A 26,028-nucleotide genomic window follows, 5' to 3' on the forward strand; every position below is an offset into this window, starting at 1 on the left:
TAATGCAATGAATGGGAAAACTCTGTAGCCTAGGCTACATGAACAACATATATAATAATTTCAATTGACCAAAAAACTGTAGACCTACCTGTAAATATAATTTTAAAAGTCCAGTTTAGTGCATTCCATCACTCCTAGTATTCAAGGACATAAATCGACAGATTTATGAATTAATTTATTTAAATAATTCTTCAATTAATAGCACACATCCGTTTAACTAATTCATACAAATTGTTATATAGGCTTATAAAATAATTTCGGTAGTGAATGAAACGCTATCTGCGCAAGTTGAAGAAGGTTTACGGTAAAAAACCAACCGGGGAAAGAAGTAATCGTGAACTTTAACTGCAACCTACGGAGGGTAGAATGCCTATATAAAGATACAGAGGAAGGCTTGCTGTATGTTTCTCTCTCATTGTGGTCAGACATGTCTGCCATTGTTAGAAAGGTAATCAACACTTCTTCAGCCCCTGCGGCTATTGGTCCATACAGGTAAGAGAGCGTCTTCTAAGTACTGAATTTTTTTTTCATCCTAAAGTTGAGCAAAGTCCGTGTTTTTTATTTCTCAAAACTTTTCTCTTTCGACATCTAGAGTATAACATTCATTACCTAATATTCAGGTTGCTCTATATTTTGGTTTGTTCATGGCACTTGACTGTGTGCACAGCAAAACGATCGTTTGGTAGTTGATCAACATGTAAATATACCTGATTGTAGTGTTTGATCAGGGGCGTGCCTTTATGCGGCGAGTAGGCTGCACCTACTCTCCAGAGTTGGTGTGCGAAAAAATCTTTCTGTTCGGATCCTGACCCGTGCGCACCATGGCTTCGATTCAAAGGAAAATCCCATATACTGCAAAAGCTCCAATAAGACAGGGTATTTACAGGTAGGAGTGAATGGCATATGCTACATGACATTCTTTTAAAAAGTTAATGTTCTTTTTATTTTATTTTTTCTGTAATAATTTATTGTATGGAAACACCTCATGATGATCATGATGTACATGATGATCTCCTATTAGTTATACTCCAGGTAAACGTGTCTCTTCGTCAAGTCTTTTACAATTGCCTTCACTTCTTATCGGAGAAATAAGAAATGATATGCGAATACTAACTTTCTAAAATTACACCAGATATTCAAAGGCCTACAATGTACATGCATTTCTTGTGGGATGGTTCCAGGAACTCACAGACATAACATTTGATATACTATTGTCCCAGTTTTGTGCGAAGACGTACTGATCTATTCCGTTTGATATAAGGTCAAGTAAGGGGTGTTGCAGTCTCAGCCAATAGGAGGCCTGCAGATGGTAGGCAGATCAGGCTAGTGTGCAGGACAGAGGGCAAAATCCTCCGCTATTATCTTAAGCACGTGCAATGTGGCTTGTGGTGGCCAAAAGAAGGTCATTTGTATTTTGGCATTCTTCATACAATGTGCTATCTAAATAACGTTTATCTAAATAACGTTTGTGTATGTGTTGACTGCATGTTTCTTTTTTGTTCAGATGTAGTATAGGCCTACTAGTATGATTACTTATTTCAATTTTGTGGGTAGAATAAATGTAAAGGTTTTCCCCTGGTTTGTCAAACCATTGGTGATTTTATTGGTTATCCATATCTACCTTGCCATTTTATGACAGCCATTGTGCGACAGCATGCAGGGCTTGTACTTTTTAAACAACCTTCAGCTTGCGCCACAGGTCAGAGATTGATAACATTAGCCTCATTGTGCACAGTCCTTGAGTTGATACTGACACACACACACACACAAATCCACATGTAAATACAGTGTATGTACTCTTTGTCCAGTCAGGCGGTGGTGGCTGACCGCACCATGTACATCTCTGGGCAGCTGGGAATGGACACTGCGTCTGGACAGCTTGTGAGTGGAGGGGTGCAGGCACAGGCCAAACAGGTGAGGAGTCTCAAGCCCACTGTCCCACAGCTTCAGAAGCCCACCCTTCCACAGCTTCAGAAGTAAAGCTCACCCTCACACAGCTTCAGAAGTAAAGCTCACCCTCACACAGTTTCAGAAGTAAAGTTCAGCCTCACACAATTTCAGAAAGTAAAGTTCACCCTCACACAGCTTCAGAAGTAAACCTCACCCTCACACAGTTTCAGAAGTAAAGTTCAGCCTCACACAGCTTCAGAAGTAAAGCTCACCCTCACACAGCTTCAGAAGTAAACATCAGAAAGGCAGGATTAATAAGGATATTAGCCAGTACAGTATAAATTATAGACGGTGTGGCTTTTACAGAAATGTTTGTGACTTGTGATTGGCGTTTCCCTATTAGAATGACACCTTAATCAAATTTTCATCCCTTCCCATTAGGCTCTTGTTAATATGGGTGAGATTCTGAAGGCTGCAGGGTGTGGATATGAAAATGGTGAGTCAATGATATAAATTCTAGAAATATATATAAAATATATACATAAGACTTACATGATAATTAGAATAAAATATAGAAAATTACACATTGTATTTAATTATACCATGTTAAATACAGAAAGGCAAGGTGTCCACATAACTTTTCCCAAACTTTTAAGATTTAAATGTACAAAAGTAGTTTAGATGGTAACTTGTAATGCAGTCTGAGTAATGCAATGAATGACTGGCTGTTAATTACTGTGAATTACAGCCTACAGTTATACACTGCACTGGAATATGAAATGAGTTTCTGATATCTGCTTGCCTTTTTCAGTTGTTAAAACCACAGTCCTGTTGGCTGATATGAATGACTTCACGAATGTAAATGATGTTTACAAGCAGTGTAAGTACAGTGAAGCAACGCCTCACAATTTAATCTTGAATTACTATTTCTTTTGGATTGCTTGCATGTGGAGGAATTTCAGGTGGAAAAAATAAGTTAAAATTAATCAAATTATTCCCCCCAGCTTATAGTTGGCACCCAATAGGTGACCCGGGATAAATTCCAAACCCTAAATAAGTCACTTACCATTATTTTGATTTCAACTGATATGATCCACAGTCAGTGCTGTTATTACACCGTTTTTTCAGACATGTGCCTGTGATTCCTTAAGCGTCCACAAGATGTCACCTTTTAATATAATTAGAACTGCAAGATAACCGTGAGCTTTGGAAATTAATGCAAGTGCTGGTCTGCACACCTACGTACATCTGATTTTACTTTCTTTTTAAAACCCCTGAAACTCTGAGGTCTTGGAGGGTACGCTAAAACCGGCTTAGTTTATGATTAGCCGAACCAGTTGGCAGGAAGTGTTTGGCTGGAACTGAAGCGTGTAAATCCTGAATGACCCTTCAGAGTGGCCTGGCATTCATCCATAAGAGTGAACATGGAACTGTGCTTTGTGGCATGTATTTATATTGTGTACAGAGTTTAGAAATATGGGTGTCCTACTTGCACTGTATGAATAAGCAGGCAACATTATAGTAACGTCTGTCATAGTTCTGTACAAAGACTCAAAAGATTCAGTAGAGAATAGATTTTAAATGAGTTTTTTTTTTAGTCCTGAAAGAAACATTTTTTTTATTGCCCTCAAATGGAGGACTTGGTATTGATCTCTGTGGGACATTGTTGCTCACATAATATGATACACACCCATTTAGTAGGCTGGCAATCAGAAGTGAATTTCCAACACCATGTCTGACTTGTCCAGGTTACCTGTTTAAAAATTTCATACTGTACATCAAAATAAAATTTTCTTCTTTTTCTGTTTATTTAGCTATTTAGTAAAAAGTAAGTGCACACTTTTATTTGCAGGCTCAATGAACACTTTTAATGCCCAAATAAATTGCCCAGGACCTGTAATCTGACTATGAGGCCTCAAAAATATTTATACGTCCCCTGTAACCTGTAGCTCTGGTGAACTCCTGTTTGTTCGGAGGACTTGTGATCTGGGCCAGCGTGGCATTTCCTCCTGAATATAATGACGGGTGCAACCGTACCCATCTCAGTGAAAACGGACACTGTGAACGGGCACGGAACCTGAGCTCCCGTGAGAGCGGCCGTCTGCGCGGCCTCTTTCCATGACCCGCCATGCGCGGAGCGGCCCCGGCGCAGCGGGACAATGCGCAGCCGCAGGGCGGTGTCGTCATGGCATGCGGGGGCGATGGCCGCTGCACCAGACCGGCTAAGGCTAACGGTCACGCGACGGCGCGTGTCACGGTCTGCATGTCAGACCGCCCGCTTTCTGAAGAGAGGGCGGCGGGTCTCACGGCTGAAGAGGCAAACGGGGAGCGCACAGGCAGAGAAGTCTCGTGCCTTTTTGCCCACAAAGGGGAGCACTGGAGATACCCACGTGCTGACTGAAGGACAGTACGCAACTATCTTACACGTTTTCCCTCCAAAATCTGTTCGGCCGCCAGCCCTTGTGCGCTTGCTGAAGAGCAGCCGGCACGGCGCGGGTTGAGCCCGTTAGCTAGCGATGGCGACGGAGATGGAGACGGAGACGTGCCAGCTCGGTCGCGGTGTTCCGCTGCCCTGCGGTCCTCGTTAGCGCTCGCGGTCTCCAGCCCCCTCGCAGCGTCTGAAGGAGCAGCGCACGCCCACGCCGGGTCCTCCTCTCCAAGAATCCGCGGGACCCCGCTGTGGAGTCCTTTTAACCGACCTCACACAGATAAGTGAGGGAACACGTACTAGAACAGTGGGTGAAAACCTAATAAGATGAGTACGCCCAAACCACGCCTGCAGAACAGCTGAAGGAAATTGGACAGTCAATTACAAGTGGCCTTTCTGGTTCAGGATACCAGGTTCTCTCCTTCTGATTCGAGGAAAAAAACATTCCCCTTCTGTGTCATCAGGCCTCATCAATGGGTGACAATATGACCGTATTACATCATCACATAAATCCTCACTATACAGTATTTGTTAGCTTAGCAGAGGTCCTTATGTAGGGTGACTCACAAAGCTTTTCTAATTGCACAAGCTGGGGGTGCACCGAAGCTAACTGCCTTGCTCGGACACACAGGACATACAGTGAGAGTGACCCTGGTGAGAACTGACGCTGACAACTTTGTGTTACGATCCCTGGTCCTTACCGACTGTGCCACACTGCTACCTCTTCCCTACTTCAAATAAGGGGCTGTTCTGCCCTCTGTCCTCTGTCCAGGGTGGCACATTAGCATTGTGTCATCCTCTGCTTTTTCTCCTGACAGTTTTCACCAGCAACTTCCCCGCCAGGGCTGCTTACCAGGTGGCTGCCCTGCCCAGAGTAAGTTTCACTCCTCTTTGGGTGTAGTTTTAGGCAAATAATGATAGCACTAATAAGACGGCAGTGGACACCAAGTAGGAGAGTGATGGACTTGATTACTAGTGATTCTCCTTTTCTTATTGTGTGATGGAATGTGTGACATCATTATAATATGTATAGTTCTTTGTCTTTTGTGAGTAGTTATTTGAATGGGGTTCACAACATAGACGTCTCAAATTTAACGGCTTTCTCTCTCTCACTCCTCTCCCTCTCTGTGTCAGGGTGGGCTTGTTGAAATTGAAGCCGTTGCAGTGTTGGGTCCCATCTCCGATGCGTCCTGACTAGCCGCCCAGAATATGCACAAGCTCTAACTTGCAGCTGAAACGTTGTCATGACGCCAACATTATAGTCATCCTCACACCTTTTAGGAAGGCCTTCCTCTCAACCCCCTCTCCCCACCCCACCCAACCACCACCCCAGTAAGTACACAGATTGTCCTGAATATCCAGGTGCAGCGGCATTCCATAAATATCAGATGGTGCTCTGTTGCCATGGAAACAGGAAGTGATTTTGTTCCTAAGCTCCCGTTTACATGATCCAGTGCCCTTTAACTTTCTAACGCACACGCCTGTATCATGTTTCATAAGCAGCTGAGAGGGATGTAAGCGTTCACCATTTTGTAGCGTCGGCTTCCACCCTGCTGCGGTTTATATTTCAGTCCTGCACAGGAGGTGTGGTTACCCTACATTCATTAACACCAGATGGCTGCTCCACGGTACCTGTAGGCACCGAGGCCCCACCCTCTGTCCACCTGATGCAGAGAAACAGACGCGCTCGATATTTTCTCCCTGCTACCATTTTCAGCAACATATCTTTTCGACTGCATCTCACGTTTGACCAATTACAACACAGTTATCTGGCTTTTGCTGTTGTTTTACATTACTAATAAACAAAACAACCAGTTTCTAAGAGAGAGGCTTCTTCTTGTTCTTTCATAATGGAATTACTACAAAAAAAAACCACCTTGCTCAAAGATGCACAATCCATAATTCCACACATCCTTCTCTCTGAGCACAGACCAGCCTGTACGAATCTTAATGGAATGTTTTTATTTGTACTGTACAGAGTACCTGGTGCGTCGAATTACACATTTATGAAGTCAAAGCCTGGCTGCACACATTGCTGGTGAATTAAAGCAACATAAACAAGTGTTTTGGTTTTAACCCACACCTCCCAATCAGTAACTTAACATATATATCTTTTATTTAACATTATCTCGAAAGTCCATTAAAGACATCAGTGGAAGAAATGTATACAAAAATTTTCTTGCCAGTTTCAAACATTTGTTGAGATATTGCACAGCAAATGTCTTGTTCAAATTTTGTACTTTAATCAGCTGTATGAAAGTAGTCGATGTACAGAAGTCGGATCCACATAGATTAGACGGGTGATGTTTTTCTGAAGGGCCTTTGTTCTGTTGAACACTGAGGAGGTGAAGTCCTTGGTCTCAGTCCCTGGTACAGTTAGGAGCTTTGTGTGAAGCCGCTGACCTGGTCCATTTCAGTCGGCTCATGAGCAGACCGTCTATGGTCAATTTCACATTACCTGTAGCATTGTAAAATGTATTATCTAAGTGTTATCTACACAACTGTACAGTAATCAGTGTTTTACATTATCTGCAGTGCTGTAAACTAGTATATTATCTATCACTGTACAGTGTACTAGTTCGTTGTATATCCATATGTTATGCTAAGCCAGGTGACCCAGTACTACAGCCCCACAAATTTGGAGATTTTAGAGTTCTCTCTAAGCAGCACTGACTGCCTTGTACACAGTCACCTCCACTCATTTATTTGGCAGACATCCTTATCCAACCTACCAAGCATTCACATGTCATTCCACCCACACACGGTATCAATTTATACAGCTGAGTATTTTCTGAAGCAGTCCAGCACTTTGCTGGAAGGTGATCTAGCAGTGGGTTCCTCACTTGGGAACAGCCTTGCTTTAAGGCCTTAGCACTCCACACGCTCTGATTGGTGGATTGCTTTCTACAGTGTGACGCGTCCCGCTCCTGAAGTGCCTTCTGCAAGGTTAGGCGGTTCAGTTGCCTGGGTGATATCCGTCGCTGCAGTAGCTACCCATTAAAAACTTCAAGGACCCTCTGCTCTCTGTTCCAATCAGTGGACGACTAACTAAATGTGGCAATCAAACATTCAAGCAGAATGTTACACTGAATTTCACAGGCACATATGTAATTATGTCCCTATGTGAGAGTGCTTTACAAATGAACAGTTGTATAGGTCTAAGTGGATTATAAAGTTATCTAAAATAGCATTTTTGTATTGAATCTATTATTTATGCACCTAATTAGCTTGACCAATCAGACTCAATCCTGAACAGGACACCACTGGAGAGATTAAAAACAGCTCTTCATTTAAAGCAGTAGCATGCTTGGCTTACACTCCACATGCGAGAACATTGGTGGAGTAGTTAAGGATTTATATAAGAAAGTGAATAAACTCTGAAAGCTCAGGGTTGGTTCCACAATGTTATGTGGAATGTGGCAACAAGATTTCAGTTCACAGGAACCTGGTATTTAATGTATTCTCCCACAAGTAATAATTTGCCTGAATTTAACCGTCTCAAATGTAAAGTATCATTCAAAAGCAGAGGGGTCCAGAAACAATCCTGATCATTTTTGTTTTTTGCAAACCATGAAACTAGGGTATATTGATTAACAGGAAATTTTTTACAAAATTAGAAGCACCCATTCCCAACCCCTCACACAGATTCACAGGAAAGAAAGGCACAGTGGTGGAGCACTCCGCTGGTCTGCATCGTGGCAACAGGCAAACGGAAGTATTTCTCTGGTGCTTTTCAGAGTGGTTGCTCTTCACGATGTCCCTCGTCCTCTCACTTGACTTTCTGTAACATCTTTGCATCCATTCACTCCTGTTCTCTCGACCAAACGCGTCAGGGCTGGAGAAAGGAGAGGCGAGATCAGTTTTCGTCGCAGGTTCACATGGTTTCAGTTCAGCTCAGCAGTTTTCAGTCACTCACGTCCTTCATGGAAATGAGCCACAGTTCATGATCATAAAAATCTTTTTTAAATAAACCCCAATTATTTTTATCCCTCCTGCCCAGCACCAGAAGCTTGTTTGGGGTGATGCCAGGGTCCCTCACCAGGTGCTTATTCCGCCTTTGCGGATTCCGATTGGTCAGCTGCTGCCTCGGCACCTCCTGCTTCCTTTGTCTCCGATTCTTCCACAGCTTTTCATGGAAAACAGAGTGGGGAAAGAGAAGAGAGAAGAGAAAATGATTAACTCATACTGCAGTCCCGTAATACTTGTGTTAACGACACACCAGCACTAGCGCTGAAGTGCCCTGAACATCTTCACAGATCACAATCACCATAAAATGTCCTCCTCTGAATACTGAAGAATGAGCACTTGCGAATGGAGTGTTGAATGTAATCACTGTAGTGAAACAACCGAATAGTTAATATTTCTGTGAAAGACAGAGAGAGCATCAATGCGAGTGTGTTCTAATTGCCTATTTTACAGACCATGTAAACCAGGCCAAGCAGAGCATTCAATCAAACCGAGCTGTAAATGAGTAAACGCTATGCTCTTGAATATAAAATACCCAAGTAGCATTTATTAAAAAAGAACAGGTTCCCTTCCAGTCAGGGTATGGTAGACATGGAATTACATTTACATGTAGGGGAAAGTTACTTTTAATGAAGTAACTCTATACTTGCCCCGAGCTAGCTACATAACTGCAGTTACAGATAGCTAGATAGTGGGTCAGCTATGTGTCTAATACACTGTATAAGCACTTTCAAACGAAAATTTTCACTGTTAGACAATTTCACAATTTGAAGTTCATATTTTTGGAACATTGGCATTTGTGCGAATCTTTCTCATGATAAAGGGAAGCAGATGTTTTTCTCCATAAATTAAACTTAATGGAGGCTAATTGAGAGAGGAATATTTCTAGCTCCATTTGGTCAATAATTCAATTTTCACGCACAATTAAAACATTATTAATTTTGCCCACAAAGCAGATTCAGATTTGTCCCCACAGAGCTAGCCATCTCACGAAGTGCCCTTTGAGTCCATTACAATTAAAGACAATTTCGTGTCTGCCCCATTAATAATTATACATTTGATATGTTTTATTTTATTTTAAATGACCGGCAATTTGCGGCCAGAGAACTTTTTTGTTCGAAAAAAATGTCCTTTCATCCCCTCACCTCACCCCACGCTCCGAAATATGTTATATATAAATATATATAAGTATAAAGTAATTGAACAAAAATTAATTCAAATGGAGTGGCTAAATTACAACATCAAGTTTTCAGTGTACAAGTGGAAAGGAGCCTGGCTGACTACAGCCCTCCATGAACAGAACTGCCAAACATCCGCCAGGATGTTTCTACTTCATAATCAGATCATCAGCCTCCTATTTGTGCAATTAAGAGTGCATGCGATTCAGTAACGCTCACAGGGCAGTCACAGTAATTGGGAACCTGTAATTAAGCAAACCACTTCGAGCTCAGCCCGCTTATGCGAGAACGGAGACAGCCGCGGCATCTCTGAGGAATGCTGCACTTACCTCTCGTTAATTATTCATGCAAGATGTTCTGCCACTTTTAAATGATCGCCTCTTAGCTGACGACGGGATGGGCAGGAAAATGAATGGGCTGTTGATTCTGCTGTACCAGCGCCCCCACAGTCTAGGTGGCTATCTAACTGCACTGACTGACATCACAAGAACAGTAAAAACATTTTTTTTTTTTTAAACTGCTCGATGACACCCATAAAACCGCCAGGGTGATGGATCTCGATCCGCTGCCGTGAGAAAGCCCAAGCTGAACAGCTCACCTGACTACCGCAGTCAATTTGCATCAGCGCTCACCTGAAGATAGACACATCCACACTTTCACTGTAATCTGCCGCAATAAAAGGTGATATCAATGCGATTTGGGCACGTGTGACTGGGGCAGCTGTGTAAAAGATGTGACCAGTCCCTCAGGCAGAACGTGACTCCCTCACTGTACGGGCCGGGGATCTCAGAAACGGCTTTAGTTCTGACAACTCGAGCGTTTCTCTTAACGGAAAAAGCGCAAAATCAGACTTACAATCGAGAGAACGCTGTTGTTGAAAATGATTAATGCCACCTGTGCGACCACATGGCACATTAACGCTGTTTATAATTCATTTTCTACCCCTGGCGTGTTCATTATAATGGAGAACAACTTGTGTACTGGATACCCTTGGTAACAAATGCTGTAACGAGGTAGCGATGGCCTAGGGACCGTGGCAAAGGGCAATCCACCAGGGCTGCCGTCGACTGAGCAGGAGACCGAGCGGTACAAATCCTGTAACCATAGTAAGGTTAGTGTTGCACAGGTAAATGTTTTTAACGGGCAGATGCACTGCCTTCCTGTTGTAACCCCTAGACTACTCACCAAGGCTTGTCGCTGGCTTGGACACTTACAAGTTATATCTCACAGTGTTTCCTTTCAGATGCAAGTCTGCAAAATACATCATTTATGGCACAAGAATTCCTTTTTGGTGGAACTGGGAGACCTGGGTGGGTTTTCACCAAGCAGGATTACTGAGTTAGCTGGATAACTGCACTGAGTAAAACCTAGAACAGCTCTTTTTTACTTCAGTCCATGTTCCAGGTTTTACTCAGTGCAGTTATCCAGCTAACTCAGCAATCATGCTTCGTGAAACAGGGCCCTGTACTACACACACGCTGCTACAGTGTACAGTAATGCTGTCTAAGATGGAGCGACTACTTGCATTGTCAGTGGTTGAGGAATGATGTACAAAGTGGAACAAGCCACTCATAGTCCTTCAGTTTGCACAGCCTGGTCTATCTATTCTCAGTATAGACTATTTAAATGAAGAGATAACGGTTGCAGAAGGAGTTTAATTTGCATTGCAGAGCAAGATAGGCGAGGAGAGCTGATGACTTCCTTTGTGTACCTTTCTCCTGGGCCTTGGGGGCAGACTCAGGGGCAGGATCAGAGGGAGGTTCAGGTGCAGATTCAGGAGCAGGCTCAGGTGCAGGTTTAGATGCAGATTCAGGGGCAGATTCAGCGGCAGGTTTAGATGCAGATTCAGGTGAAGGCTCAGGTGCAGGTTTAGATTCAGGGGCCGGCTCAGAGGCAGATTCAGGTGCAGGTTCAGGGGCCGGCTCAGAGGCGCTGGCAGGTGCCTCCTCTGTGGCTTTGGCCTGGTCCGCAGTCTTCGCCCCTGCCTCAGACTCTCCCTTAGCCCCTTCTACGGCCGCTGCAGAGTCCGGAGCAGGTGCACCTTTAACCTCCTCTGCAGGCGCAGGGGCGGCGGCAGCATCCTCTGCCGGGGGCTTGGTCTCCGCGGCAACCTGGGCGGTCTCCCCGGCCGCGGCGGCCTGGGCCTCGGGGCCGGCGTTCTGAACGGGCAGCTGGACCGGGTCTGGAATGGTCTCGCTGTCCTCCGCCCCAGCGCCATTCTCAGTCCGCTTCGCTGTCACGACCACATGCCAGTGAGGAGGAAACAAAACATACAGACATTACCTGACAGAAACACGCAGAGACACATTACAGATGTGGAGCACACAGACGATAACTGAAATCATACAGAATCCATGCTTTCAAGAGCAACCCCACATTTATTCCATCAATGTATTCACTGTATTTGATGTGCTGCCCCTGTGCTAATATATACATTTTTTAAAAATGTAATACCAGAAATATATGAGAGAACCACTATATACACCAACTCTGACTTCTTCTATTTTGATAGTATTACAATTTACAAGTCATTGAAGATCTGGAGAATATGACTGAAACCTGGAGTCATGTTCATAGAGATGAATTCCAGGACTGTCCATTCACTCCATTACTATACTGGAACTAAAACAGACTTGAGAACATTGACGTGATCAAAGAAAACAAGTCCAACTTTGATTAACACTGAGAAAACGCAAATGTCCTGTGCTGGAAGGAGAACAGAAGATTAATGCAGCCCTCAGGTTACTGATCTGAGTAAGCACCAAGACTCTGGTGTCCTGCTGGTGCAACTGGAGTTTTATTTTCCTTTGAATTAGGATGAGTCAACATTTATCCTGATTTTATCACATAACCTGTCTTACAACAGACACGCACAAAGAAATGTAAGACTTGACAGTCAACAACACAAACGATACAGTATTCACTCATATTCACTCTAGGTAACCATAGAACTAAAATATTACATGAACTGATTTTATAGAAATTAAATGCAGACATAACGTACAATACAGAGAAAAATGTGGTGCCTAACTGACAGAGTCATTTTCCCAAGATAGAAAGGTAGTCAGCTCCATAATGTTTGGGATTAATGTATTTTTATTTTCTTGATTTTGGCTCTGTACTCTACAATTTTAGATTTGTAATCAAACAATCCACATGTGGTTGAAATGCACATTCTCATTCTCATTAGCACATGTCAACATGTGGACCAGAGTTGTGCCAATGAAGGACAAGGAAGCCGTTATGAAGTTGAGAAATAAGAAAAAACTGAGACATAGGCCAAATCTTCGGTTTACCAAAATCAACTGTTTGGAACACCATTAAGAAGAATGAGGGCACTGATGAGCTCGGAAATCACAAAGGGCCTGGTAGGCCAAGGAAGAACGCTACAGTTGATTACAAAGGAATCCCAACCATAATTAAGAATAACTTTCAAACACCTGTCCGACAGATCAGAAACACTCTTCAGGAGGTGGGCATGGACGTGTCAGTGACTACTGTCGGCAGAAGGCTTCATTGGGATGGCAGGTAAGCCATCCGCCAAGTTATGACCTACGAGAGGTCTTGTGGACAGATGCACTTGTAACAGAATGATGGCAAGACGTAATCTGTGAAACATAGTGGGGCTGTTATGGTTTGGGAATGTATGGCTACCACAGGTACTGGCTCACTTGTATTTCATGTGATGTAACTGCTGATAACAACAGCAGAATGAATTCTGAAGTGTACAGAAGCATCTTATCCGCTGAAGTTCAACTAAATGCCTCCAAACCCATTGGATGATGCTTCATCCAACAGCAAGACAATGAGCCTCATTCACGAAACATGCGTACGGTCCTATTACATCATAAACTCTGTGTACAAACATTTCGGCATTCATCATCTTTTTTTCTTATCTACATTTGTTTGTGGCTGTTTCCTTATGCTAATGACATGAACAGGATTGTGAATAAATTGTACAAACAGTCAGCATTCATCACCACAGAAAAACAACGGTCTGTCATGAATCCCATATTGGCTTTTCATAGGAGCATTTTTTAAGAACAAAAGTAAGAATAATTTAAGAAAGGTTTTGTGATTGAGGCCCAATGATCCCAAATAGACTGCTAAAGCAACAAAGGAGTTTTTTAAAGCCAAAAACTAGAACATTCTTGTCTGGCCAAATCACTGACCTGATGTGAATCCAATTGAATATGCATTTCAAATGCTGAATAGAAAACTTAAGGCAACCTGAAACAAGCAGGAGCTGAAGATGGCCGCAGTACAGGCCTGGCAGAACATCACCAGAGAACATACTCAGCACACGGTAATGTCGAAGGGTAACAGACTTCAAGCAGTAATTGCATCCAAAGGATATTCAACAAAGTACTAAACACAACTTTCATTTACGTAACATTGTCATGTCCCAAACACAGTTCTGGTACGCTGACATGGAGAGGGGGACTATTTATAAAAAAGTGCTGTAATTTCTACATGGTGGAACCAAAGTTTATAATACCCCTAAATAAAACCTGAGAATGTGCACTTTAACCACCTGTGAATGGTTTGCTTACAATTACAAATCTAAAATTGTGGAGCACAGACAGATAAACATTTTTTAAAAGTATGGACCTTCCTATCTTAGGCCTTCCTATCTTTCTATCGCTGTCAGTTGAGCACCATATTTCTCTGTATTTTATGTCTTTGTCTTAAACCTTATGGAATTCACAGTCTAATTATAGGCCTACTCAAGAGTCCATCTTCAAATTCAAGCCAGAAAAAATCACCTTCACCCCTCCTTAAAATTTAGTTTTTAGTTACTGGCCAGATCAGACATGTCCACGGCAACATAAATGTTGATAATGAGACCGAGCGCATTATTATGTATTCATTATTTAAAGTATCTCCAGCACACTCGTTGTGGTGCTTTCTTCACTACAAAGAGGACTCTCCAATTTGAGCCGGACAGCAGTTTGCTGCCGTTTCAAAAAGAAAGTGGGTTTTAATAACTCTCTGCCATTCACCTATATTACTTTTTGCAGTAGCATTCCTCTTGTTTTATGAGGCAGACACCAGCGCTTGTGCCTTTTGGACTCTTCCCTGCCTGAGACAGAAACCTTCAGCTTCCCTTGTTCTCTGAACACAATGCAGGAGATTAATCACGCACACCATCCTACAGCTGCCCCAAATACGGTTTTTAAAAAAATCATATCTCACCAAATATGCACACGATCAGGGTGATGATAAGATAAGAAATGACCAAGATAATAATTAATCGCATAACAACTATGCATCACTTCTCTCCATAAACTAACCTACAGTGACATATAAAGCAGTGAAAATAAGAGCACAGTGCCAAAATAAGAGCACAGTGCCCAGGTTCATTACTTATTGGGACAAAGTCCCCAATGGCACTTCAGCAAAGCTTACCATCACAATATTAGAGCATCTTGGGTAAGTACATTGACTCATATCACAAGCTATTTATTTTGTTTGCATTAATCAAATGTATCACTGCCAGGTAACTACATTACTGGAAAGGGTATGAGGGCAAAAACTGACAGACAAGAAACACAATGTTCCCAGATATAGATGATCATGTTGAGCTTAATGGGTTTTATTCCCTGTGGTGGCTATGTCTGAATGAAATTGAGGTTAAACAGACCTTTTCGTCCATGGTCCATACTTTAATAGGAAAACTACTTTGCAGGGTGTGCAGTCTGCATTCAAATGCACCCAACAGCTCCCTGAATTACAGTTTGAGAAACATGCCACCTGCAGTTAGGAATATGTTAATGATAAAGTGAAATGCAAGTCACCAGCTGACACATTAACTCTGTTTCTCGATTAAGTCATGAGAGGCTGGAATATCCCAGACTGGATGAAATGTGATATATCTGCATAATGCATGTAAACTAAGCAACAGCAGGAGAACAAACAAACAAATGTACACACAAGTACTAAACGTTTCCATGAATAAAAACATATGTAATGTAGGACGGAGTGTAGCACAGTGGGTAAGGAACTGGGCTTGTAACCGAAAGGTCGCAGGTTCGATTCTCGGGTAAGGACACTGCCGTTGTACCCTTGAGCAAGGTACTTAACCGGAATTGCTTCAGTATATATCCAGCTGTATAAATGGATACAATGTAAATGCTATGTAAAAGTTGTGTAAGTCGCTCTGGATAAGAGCGTCTGCTAAATGCCTGTAATGTAATGGATCGGACTTCTCACCGTATTGCAGCTAACAGCATTGACTTTTGAAATGAGGACATTGTGAAAATAAAAACCAATAACACAAATTGAAAGGAAACCTCTTTCAATGCCACACTTTGGCATCAATCATATTTGACACCTGCTGTTTTTAAAAAAATCATGTGGTTATGGCACCAACACCACACAAACTGCAGCAATGCGGTGAGTGTATGCATCATTACCAGATCACTTTCTGATCTATGAATATCCATAACTATATAGATGCCCTGTCTATTTCTCCACAATGCTACCGGGCTGCAGCCTCCACAGTCAACAAGGTTCTGCTGTTTTTATGTCCACAAGGCCCTCAAGACCATGAGTGCATTTCTGCAAGTCTCTCAAACTCAGCTTTTATTTCCAAGCTGCTTGTTCATGACATGGTAAATAATTCATTTGTCATGCCTATAGGGTCCCTTATGGAGCAATTTCCCGCACTTGTGCTAGCCTATACAGGTTTGTTGGGCTATCGAACTTAGGTGAGGGGGCAAAACCAACAGTCCTCATGGCTTCTACAAAAACACAACTCCAGTACAAAGCAAACTGTGATGACACTGGCCACATATGTGCCGTATCCTGTTTAAAGCTGGGATAGACATTAATGAGTAGAGTGTACTGAACCTGTGCTTAAGAGGTCCCACAGGAGCGAGTCAGGAAGGTACAGGACGTACCCACTAAAATACCTTGTGGTGAGGCGTTCGCTGTTTTACACATGAACCATTGAAATGGGGAGCAATGAATCGCTGCATCTCAATGCTACAGTATTAGGACAGCTCTGTGAGGACGCCTGCAACAGTGTCCATTCAAAACAGAGAACACAGAGGTCCCCCGTCTCTACTGTGTACTGTATACTGTACATGGGTGTAAAAGTCTCTCTGACAAGGAGACTGACAGAGATGACACAGCAGATTGGCTCCAGTATGGTTCTACTTCACAAAGATCTCTCATCGCTTCCAGGTCTCAAGATCTATAGGGCAAAACTTAGAAATACAGCAGAGCTGAAAAAGATGCACAACTTCCATGGGAGACCTGACTGTCACTGATGGAAAACTAGGAACACTGAGCACATGGTTTGAGGGAAGCCTCTCTCAAAGCAAACACAGCCCTGCTGTGACCAATCAGGTATTCACCCGGTCCAAATGAACACAGCAATACAGGTCTGCTGAGAAGTGGCACCATGCAATTGTGACAGATTCACACCAGCTCCACAAAGAGCTACTCCCCTGACTTTCAGCTGTGTACATAATGTGTGAGAAACACAGTCACCTGACTGAACAATGTGATGCAAGCATGTTCTCATGCAAGCATGTACTGTACACCTTGAATGGGGAACCGCATGCAAAGCTAAGCAAAGTGGCCTTTCCAAATTTACATCTGCCACTCAGCTAACTGAAAAGACGGGCTGTTTGGTCGGCCACAGATAAAGACGCACAGCGCTTGGTGTCTGTGGGGTGAAATGGCCGACTGCAGATGAGCGATTTTGAGCCGTTATTTCTGGAAACGCTCTATTCCAATCGTTCTCTCGCACTGACATTCAAAAAGCGTTTGTAGATATAGAGGCCTCCAGAAACACGGGCTGCAAAGAATCCATCTCACTAAAATCTGTAAAATGAAGTAGGAATACAAAGCAAAGAGCCAGCAGCAGTGCACTTAGTCCTTAACTTTAAGAATGTCAGCAAGCATTGCATTTTTTGCAATACTGAGACAACCCTGTGAGTTGAGTGATGCCTCAGTTTATAAAAAGTGAGTTATGTGAAAATGAAAAAGTAACACTGGGATGAATATGTTAGTCAAACTTCACAATGAAGTCAAGCAAAAAACATGGAAGTCAAATTGACAGTCTTATCTTTTTTTCAACTACACACGGGAACGCTCAGACACTCTGAAAGCACAGGAACCCCTGAGTAGAAGCAGGAAAGTAAAGTCACCAAAGTGGGTTTTCTTTTACCTGTCGTAACCGAAGAGGCCACTCCATCCTGCATGCCAGATTCCCCAGAGAGAATCAAGGAGAATCAAAGGAGGACAAAGCAGGAAGTGTCCAAATAAAACAGCTATGGTGATACCCATGGCTGCAGCATGCAGGCCCAGGCAGTACACAGGCTGGGTGGGGAAGCGGATGTTTTGAAGTGAGACCGTGCACTTTAAGATAAGGGACTGCATGTACCCTCACTGTACAGTGCTGGGGGATAACCTCCAGGGTGATGCAAGTACATTCACCTGACACTATAATCAACTTCACTCAAGTTCACTGTAATAGCATAGCATTCTGACATAATTGTAGAGTTAACACCTTGTCTATGTAGCATCTATAGTAACTTGGTCTGTTTGCTAGCTGAGGGAGAGGCTGACTAAACAAGAAGAAACAACAATGAACTGCACTTTTTTTACAGGAGAACAGGCTGGAATATTTCACATCTTAGTTTAACTCAAGAAACTGAGCAACCCCTGACTTCACTTGACAGAATGATGAAAAGATTATCATATATAAAATCTATTCATTTATTTTCCGGTTTTCAATCAAGATATTGAAACCGACACTTTCTTGGTGTTTGCGTTGATTATATTACGTTCCAGGTTTTAATTTTATTTTATTACGTTCCAGTTATTTAGCTCATTTTATTCATTCGATGTACTGCCAGAGTAGTTTATCATTTCCCTGTGTTTTAATTTACACGTTTGATTCTGTGATTTTGATTCCCCACTGTTGATTATGTAACGATTTTATTCCCCCTGTGTTCTCCCCATTTAGATTGTATTTTTGGATTTTACGAATTAAAGGTTTGGGTTTTTTTTTTTTTTTTTTTTTTGTAAATTGTAAAATAAAAGACAAATTATTTATTTTGGGAAGCATTAAGATTTATTTTAAATGTGTACAGTATGTCGCCTATCCGCGTCTTGCCCAAGAAAGCCAGGGAAATATGACGATAATATGATGTTATGCTTACCCATGAATTATAAACGTATCACCTGTGTGATCTGAACGCATTTTTTATTCCAGGGCACTGTAATTATTGCAGTAATTTACATTCTACACGTTTAATATCATCTGTACAATCAAGATCCACTTTGTCAACAAAGTATGGTGGCAACCCCAGTTTAAAGGCAATGAAACCTCCGTAGCTTAAGCAGTCAAACCAGATAGCTAGATACTAAATAATTCATTCGAACAATCGGCCGGATTGTTTTAAATTGCAAGGGAATTAAAGTATTAGATGTCTCAGTCATAACATAGATCCGATGCAGTCGGCAGCCATAGAGCATCATTCAGTTAAAATGTAGACAATAAAAATGAGATATTAAATCATATTGATTCAATCAGACGGACAGCTGAGATGGTTAAAACATAAATATAAGCGCAATATATCAGCATGCAGAACTAACTAGACGATCCACAAACAGAGGAACAAGAAAAACGAAAGCCGGGACAAATACTACAAAAGGCAGAATATAACTCATTATACAGAAAAGGGAATTTTAGAATTTTATAAGAAATTTCTGACAGCGAAATTGAATTTTCAAGAGTAACGTAAAGTAAACCGGCGCAACTTTGTGGACGTATTCAGCAAAGGAACTACATTCGGCTTACCCATAGCACCGGCTCCATTGCTTTCCTCTGGTTTACTGTTCGGTCTGTTTCCTTGCGCTGTAGTTTGGGTACTAGAAGAACACCCCATTCTGACTACAGAACATTAATGATAAAAAAGTAACACGAATATATATGCTAAACTGCGAGGCCTGTTGCTCTTATAGCTTGCATAGACGTTGTCAGCTCCTCTTTCTATAAAACACACAGTATGCTGTTTTAACAGCAATATAACATCTTCATATCAACATCCCCAGTTCTGTTCCAGAAAAACAGCGCCACGGTTGCTATATGTTGCGATCGGTTACCATATACAAATGTGAACGAGAACAAGCGAAGATGTTCTTCAACTCGCAGACACTACATTATTCTGGGCGTGATTATGGCTGGTTTGAGAGCATGCGTGGGCAGTTCCTGAAGTTGTTCTTGCCTCACGGCGAGTTAGGGGAGCCTGTCTGTGCAATCCTCCTGGTCCAAATAACAATGTTAGTGTAGTGGATTTACCATGCCCATTTCTGAGCAGCTAGGAAAATATTCCCTTAACTCACGTGCAACACGTTGTGCATCAATATGTTTTGTAAAGGCACAGCCTACTTCTCCCAAAAGTAATTCTCTTGGGAGTTCTCTCTCTAAACTTAGTGGACCTACCATACAGCAACATTCAGTTAAAATAAAGACAAAGTTTTTTAAAATGAGATATTAAATCAGATTGATATCACAAAATACATTCAATCTCAACGAAAACTTTATGAACGTAGAAATATTCCAGCTTACTCATGCATACAAAGCTATAAATCCATAATTAAAACTTGCTTAATCTAGGCCTGTCGTTAGAAGTATTGATATAAAAATGAAACCAAGTTACAATGAACAATATAGGCTCACACAAATAAAACAAGCTATATTCCAAAGCATTCCAATGCTACCCAATGATTCCTAAATTATTTCATGTAACTTGGCCCTGTGTGTTTTCATCTACCATTTTTTCATCTGATTCATTTTACCATCTGTCACATCTAAGTGTGAAATGTCAATCTTGTATTGTGGAAATAATCTGCAATTCAACAGTGTTACACTTAAAAATGGTAAAACCATATGCATGAAAAAATTGTCTGCATCCAGTGCTTTGGGTATATGAAAAGCAAATAATTAATAAAATGAATAATAATAATTATTATTATTATTATTACTACTAGTAGTAGTAGTATGTTCTGAACATTGTGTTCACGGATAAGTTTTTTATTTCATGTTACATTGTGAAATAAATTATGCTATTCAACTTATTTGGCTAGAGTTTATGTTACCCACAAACATACAGTACATTAATGGGGTAAACATATGTCTGGATGGTTTTGTAAGATTCAATATTTATTTAATAGGCCTAAATATTAGCAGCGTTATCTGTAATTCATTTATTCAAAGCCTCCAATAGTAGTTCGAGGTTTAGGGCCTTGTAGTCACGTAGCTGCTTGAATCGTGAATCGGGTTTTTGTACCGAAACCTGTTAGCACTATTACGACCTGGTTCCCATACGACCGGCAACTACCAGACCAAATCACAAAGCAGATTTCAGTGATGCTTTTCGGTTCCGTCTTCTATGTCAGTCACAGCAGGGACAGCAGGTAGCGTTAGCAAGTTATCAAACGTTAAACTCAATAGGCTACCTGTAATTTCATCCTGCAATTATAGCTACTTTGATCAGACTAATTTGATCAGATGTTCTTTTTGGCAGAAGATGTTGGTAAATGTCCATTGGGTAGAATTATTGATCGTGTGGGACTGGAGCATTTGTCATGATGAAATCGGCATGGAAAAGAAGGAGAAAACTCAAAATAACCCATGAAGTTTGAGGTTTTATTGTGCGGATGTGTGAAGCTGTATGTTAACTCTGTGCGTTTCCATAGGGTCAGAAGGTACAGAAGTTAATGTTCTTAAGGACTGAGAGTCTGTGGTCATTGTGTTTATTTCTTTAAGATGCGCTGAAAAGTTCCCAACTCGTAGCTGTATAGGTATATGGGGCAGGCCCCACCAACAAGCCGTAACTTAGCGAATACCTGCCGTACCAATCGCAGGCCTGTTGCATAAGGCTCCAATTGCGCCACCTGCGGAACCAAAATGCGTCCATTGCAATCTCTTTATGTTGCTTATAAAATTAAAAATAAAATTTAGAAAATGTATCTGCTAAAAACAAGACCTGTGCATTCGTTATTGCAGAAAAAATAGGCCTATATATTGGGTTTAAGATGTCTTCTTGTCGAGTCTCTTTTTTTCAAGGAAATTAAAATACTTTTCATGATGACTATCTCAGTGGCAGTCCTCAAAATCACAACTACCCTATACACCATGCGTATCGATTTTTTTGGGGGAAATTAAATATTCTTAACATAATGTTCTAATGCTCACAATCACCGCTGGTAATTAAAAGCAGTGGAGTTCTAGAACACTGACTTTGAATTTTTTTAAAAACATTCTAAAAAAACCCATTCTTCAAAGGGTTAAATAGTGGAACTAAACTAGTCAGCACCTACGAAATCAGTCATTTAAATTAGGCGCTTCGCTCCTGTATCGCTACTTTGCAGGTTCCTCTCGCGATGCTGAACTTCTGCTGTGGAATCCTGATGCATGCTGGGATATCCTTCCTTTCTCTCTGAGGCCATTTTTGAGCTGCTAGTGGGTGAGTGGGCTCTGTGTTTTTTAAGTAATAATGGCAGAATTTGTCACATTCAGCTCGCAAGTATACGTCTTAGAAAACCTAAGGTGCTCACTTGTCCAATTTTGTGTTCAGGTTGGCCAGAAGAGACTAAACCGCAACAATGGTGGCCGCAAAGAAAACGGTGAGTTCAACGCTGAGCGAAGTGATGCATGTGGGGAACTTCACGTGGAGTGTGGATATGTTAGGCCTTGTGCTCCATTCGCTTATTTTTCTCGTGAATTTAATGGCAGTACGTATTGCCGTTTTAGCGACCATAATCTGAATATGTTACGACAACAGTTTATATGAATTTGAATATTCGTTTAAAATATGAATTAAGCATGTTGCACATGATTGTCAATGACGCGTAGGCAGTTAGCTAGGCTAATACGATCATGTTGTCGGAGCCTGTTTACTAGCTAGTTGCTTTGCTGAGGTAATTTAACTAGCCTGCACGTTTATTAAATGTGGATAGCTTGGTATGTATCATAACAAAGTCAGCTAACCATATTTAATTGTATCCCCCGCCCAACCACTGGTTACTTTAGGAAGATATTTTGTTGTAACTAACGTTAGGTTTCTGACAGTTAAGCTGAAAGCTAGTTACAGTACAGAAGCCGTCACTGTATATTCTTCACTTTCATGGTCTGACAGCAACACTCAGTATTTAACAGTTAAGCAAACTGTGGACTGATATGCGCTTGGTTAGTGTTCAGTTAACAAACTTGGACGACTGGTGCAATATATTGCATGTCGTGCATTGCGCTAGCGGAATATTAGCTAATGAAAATTTTCTTTTTTCATAAACAGAAAAAGTCCTTGGAGTCGATCAACTCTCGGCTCCAGCTGGTGATGAAGAGCGGTAAATACGTCCTGGGATACAAACAGACCCTGAAGATGATCCGTCAGGGCAAAGCTAAGCTGGTTATTCTGGCCAACAACTGCCCGGCCCTCAGGTAAGCAGGACATTCTAGCTATGTCACTAGAGCCGCCTTGTGTAGCAGTTTAGGAATGCGAATGTTAGTATGAAAGTTGAAATAAATGTTGAAAGCCTGTTGGGTTGGTCTCCACAGCCCTGATCTAGGTCAAAACTAACCAGTCACTCTGGTCAGGCTCAGTGAAATGACACTTGCTGAAGGTTAGGCCTGCCACTTAAGTGGTAGTTTTGTATTCACAGATCATATGCTGATTGTCAAAAATGGCATAACTTGGTTTCTCACAGAATCTTGCATCAAGTCTGATTCAGTTGACCACATTATCCAAATGTATGTACGTAATTTGAGATCTGGATTAGTTAGGAACTGAGTTAGCCCTTCATTTGACATTTCAGTACAGCTGTCTCTCACTACAGTTGACATCATGACCGGAGAAAATGTAGCAAAATGGGAAAGTTGTATCATTGGCCTTAGTAATGTTATGCAGAACAGAGTTAAAGCAAGATGTTAACACATCTAAGTGTAGAAATGTTACTTGTATTGATTTGAAGTTTCAGTGAATCATTTAAGCGGCATAAATTAGGGAATGATCTGACAATCTGGCTGCCTTGTGCAAAATTTCTCCAGAAATTGTTATGTTCAGCTCTTGTACTGGCACGATATAAGTGAACATTGCACCAACATTCCATGCTGTGTTCCACGTAGTACTTTATATGCTCGTGCAAGATCTACCTTTAGTCCACTTGCTGGTTTTCTGATGTTGCTCACTGGTACCTCGATGTCGCTCTGTGCTTTTTCTGTGCAGAAATTAGATTGTTGGCATCTCCTTGAGTCCCATTTTAAGAAATCATTTGTTTGTTTTTTCTTGACTGAGCTTAACACATTTAGTGCATGAAGACTTTTAGCATGTGAAAAATCTTTTGGTGCATGTGAAACTAATAGCACAACCAATGACTGGTGCAAAACAAATACCATGACCAATCATTGGTCATGTTACTGGTTTTGCTTGTGCTGAAAGATTTTGCGCTTGCTGAAGGTCTTAGTAAATCAGGCCATTGTTTTTTATTTTGCACCAGGTTAAAGGCATTATTACTGACCTTCCACAGAGATGGAGATAGGGGTAGATAATAAAGGGGGGGAAAGCAAGATATGCGAGGGATTACAACAGCCAAACGAGTCTCGCAGTTTTATACAAGGTCCTGTTTATCTTGAGCTACCCTGTACACTGGATTGACATGCCTTATGACCGGAGTGTATTCTTTTGCAGGAAATCTGAAATTGAGTATTACGCCATGTTGGCCAAGACCGGTGTCCATCACTACAGTGGGAACAACATTGAACTTGGCACAGCCTGCGGTAAATACTACAGGGTATGCACGCTGGCCATCATCGACCCTGGTAAGCTTCAGCACAGTCCTGGGCTGCTCCTCGTGCATGTGATACATGTAGAGTTTTGATTTCTGTTCAACAAGGCTTCGCGTAGTCCATTAAAAAGCCTGTCAGGTATTTAAATCTCTTCAGCAGCGACTGTTCATCCGGCATGTTGTTATTGGTCATATCGAACAATTTCACGCTGAGCTTGTTCAGTATTTAATTTATCTTGTAATGTTTTTTTAAAAATCTGATTTGGTGCTGGATGTCAGGATCATCCCAGTTTCTCCCTTTAGACACTGAAGTGTTTTAATCAAGTTGATGCGAATCATTCTCGCCTGTTGGGTCTATTGGTGATCTGAGCAGGGCTAGAAATTCGCTAGATAAATACCCAGCTCGAGAGCTATCGGATTGGACTCAGTGTCTTTTCTGTTCTCACCCCTGCTTTGTTGGGTACAATTCCTCCTGTTTAAAACAAATCTTTTCCCTGGGATGTGTCGATGTAAAACAGAGGCGTACCGAGTTGATGACCTTTAGAAAATGGCACCTATTTTCTTCCTACCTCTGAAAGGGTGGTGTAATGTTGGGGATGTTTACGGTGCTGACGTACTGTCTTCCTCATCCACAGGCGATTCTGACATCATCAGAAGCATGCCAGACCAGCAGCAGGGCGAAAAGTAGAAGTCCTTTTTTCCCCCCAAGTTGTTATAAATAAACGTGCTGAAATGGTGATTGTGGCGTTTGTGTTATTTTGTGTGCTGCTATATGATTTGGCAGCTTATTTAGTGAAGTCCTGTCAGTGGAGTGATGTGATCAGGCTACCGGTTCAGTTTCCGGGTAGTGCTGTGACATCATAGCAGAGCTTTTTGCTTTAGTTTCTCCTGTAGAAATGCAGCACTGGAAATAAATGGGTTGCAGAGTTCAAACCGGTGGTTATTTCCTTGGATTAGCTTTTCTTCTGAAGACATGCAATCTACCTTCTCTGATATTGTGAGAGGTGTCCCATGGACTTGTGCACAGTGTAATGTGATTGTGCTTTTGATTAAACGCAAAGGAATTGCAGTCCCCCAGAGCCAAGATACCGATCATCAAATGGATGGTTGCAAATCAGAAAAAACTCTGGCCTGGTACATATTGTGCATGTTATGATCATGATCAAGTATAACTTGCCTAGATTCTACTCTCCATGTATATTTATGGTGTTCAGAGATTAAGAAAATGACTGTTTATATTGGATATCTGGGAAAAAGTCAATGTGAAGATGTTAAATAACATTGGCTTGGTTCAACAGATTTATATTTGATAGGCAGCCATAAATCAGGAGGTTCTATTCACATGTAGGGTTGATCGTCAAACCTACATGTGAATAGACAGAACCTCCTGACTTGGCTGCAACTTGACTTGACTCTTGTACACAAAGTCTTTCTGGGAAACTGTTTACCCTCTTCAGATGTGTTTTTAAGCCCAAATTCATGTATTCCCTGAGGGTACTTTAATTTGCCTAAATATGGACCGTGACGGACTAATCCAGGTTTAACACACAGATGGGGATTAAAATGTCTAGAACAGCATGTCTAAGAAGCTCAAATAAAAATTCCTGAATGAATAACAGTAGCTCCAGATGTGTGTAAAAGCTGACGTAGAACGTTTCTGGTTTTGGGTGAGGATCGCTGTATCGTTGTACTGTAACAGTGACTTTCTGTAGTTAATGTAAGTGCCCAGAAGTGCAGTGTATTCCATTTCCGTAGGCCAGC

The 26,028-nt window shown here is 41.6% G+C and overlaps 3 protein-coding genes across 4 annotated transcripts; 2 read left to right on the forward strand and 1 right to left on the reverse strand.

Moving 5' to 3' along the window:
• The first annotated feature begins 318 nt into the window (after nucleotides 1-318).
• On the forward strand, nucleotides 319-6,142 carry rida (reactive intermediate imine deaminase A homolog). 2 transcript variants are annotated; one of them, XM_064348107.1, is made up of 6 exons: nucleotides 319-492; nucleotides 1,809-1,914; nucleotides 2,332-2,386; nucleotides 2,702-2,770; nucleotides 5,137-5,192; nucleotides 5,453-6,142. In XM_064348107.1, exons 1-6 carry the CDS (start codon nucleotides 428-430, stop codon nucleotides 5,510-5,512), a joined length of 411 nt encoding a protein of 136 aa, XP_064204177.1. In that variant the 5' UTR covers nucleotides 319-427; the 3' UTR covers nucleotides 5,513-6,142. The 2 variants fall into 2 exon arrangements, with proteins under 2 accessions (XP_064204177.1, XP_064204175.1); XM_064348105.1 differs by lacking the exon at nucleotides 319-492 and adding an exon at nucleotides 718-886.
• Nucleotides 6,143-6,260: 118 nt separating this feature from the next.
• Nucleotides 6,261-19,752, reverse strand: LOC135261630 (skin secretory protein xP2-like). Its single transcript, XM_064348104.1, has 4 exons — nucleotides 19,280-19,752; nucleotides 11,174-11,695; nucleotides 8,358-8,444; nucleotides 6,261-8,153 (listed from the first exon to the last, which is right to left on the reverse strand). Exons 1-3 carry the CDS (start codon nucleotides 19,365-19,367, stop codon nucleotides 8,365-8,367), a joined length of 690 nt encoding a protein of 229 aa, XP_064204174.1. The 5' UTR covers nucleotides 19,368-19,752; the 3' UTR covers nucleotides 6,261-8,153; nucleotides 8,358-8,364.
• A 2,088-nt stretch (nucleotides 19,753-21,840) lies between these two features.
• On the forward strand, nucleotides 21,841-25,006 carry rpl30 (ribosomal protein L30). Its single transcript, XM_064348108.1, has 5 exons — nucleotides 21,841-21,950; nucleotides 22,062-22,110; nucleotides 22,779-22,924; nucleotides 24,171-24,301; nucleotides 24,903-25,006. The coding sequence occupies exons 2-5, from the start codon at nucleotides 22,090-22,092 to the stop codon at nucleotides 24,953-24,955; spliced, it is 351 nt and encodes a 116-aa protein (XP_064204178.1). The 5' UTR covers nucleotides 21,841-21,950; nucleotides 22,062-22,089; the 3' UTR covers nucleotides 24,956-25,006.
• Nucleotides 25,007-26,028: the final 1,022 nt, after the last annotated feature.

Source organism: Anguilla rostrata, chromosome 8 (genome assembly GCF_018555375.3).
Source record: "Anguilla rostrata isolate EN2019 chromosome 8, ASM1855537v3, whole genome shotgun sequence".
In the NCBI taxonomy this organism is placed as follows: Eukaryota; Metazoa; Chordata; class Actinopteri; order Anguilliformes; family Anguillidae; genus Anguilla; species Anguilla rostrata.

Bases quoted from the DNA above. Each gene is read 5' to 3' on its own strand.
- rida (XM_064348107.1), top strand. From the start codon at position 428: ATGTCTGCCATTGTTAGAAAGGTAATCAACACTTCTTCAGCCCCTGCG. The intron at 493-1,808 runs GTAAGAGAGCGT...CTCTTTGTCCAG, and splicing joins GCGGCTATTGGTCCATACAG to TCAGGCGGTGGTGGCTGACC. The intron at 2,387-2,701 runs GTGAGTCAATGA...TGCCTTTTTCAG, and splicing joins AGGGTGTGGATATGAAAATG to TTGTTAAAACCACAGTCCTG.
- LOC135261630 (XM_064348104.1), bottom strand. From the start codon at position 19,367: ATGGGGTGTTCTTCTAGTACCCAAACTACAGCGCAAGGAAACAGACCG. The intron at 11,696-19,279 runs GTAAGCCGAATG...TGGTCGTGACAG, and splicing joins CAATGGAGCCGGTGCTATGG to CGAAGCGGACTGAGAATGGC. The intron at 8,445-11,173 runs GTACACAAAGGA...TTCCATGAAAAG, and splicing joins CCCCAAGGCCCAGGAGAAAG to CTGTGGAAGAATCGGAGACA.
- rpl30 (XM_064348108.1), top strand. From the start codon at position 22,090: ATGGTGGCCGCAAAGAAAACG. The intron at 22,925-24,170 runs GTAAGCAGGACA...ATTCTTTTGCAG, and splicing joins AACAACTGCCCGGCCCTCAG to GAAATCTGAAATTGAGTATT. The intron at 24,302-24,902 runs GTAAGCTTCAGC...CCTCATCCACAG, and splicing joins GCTGGCCATCATCGACCCTG to GCGATTCTGACATCATCAGA.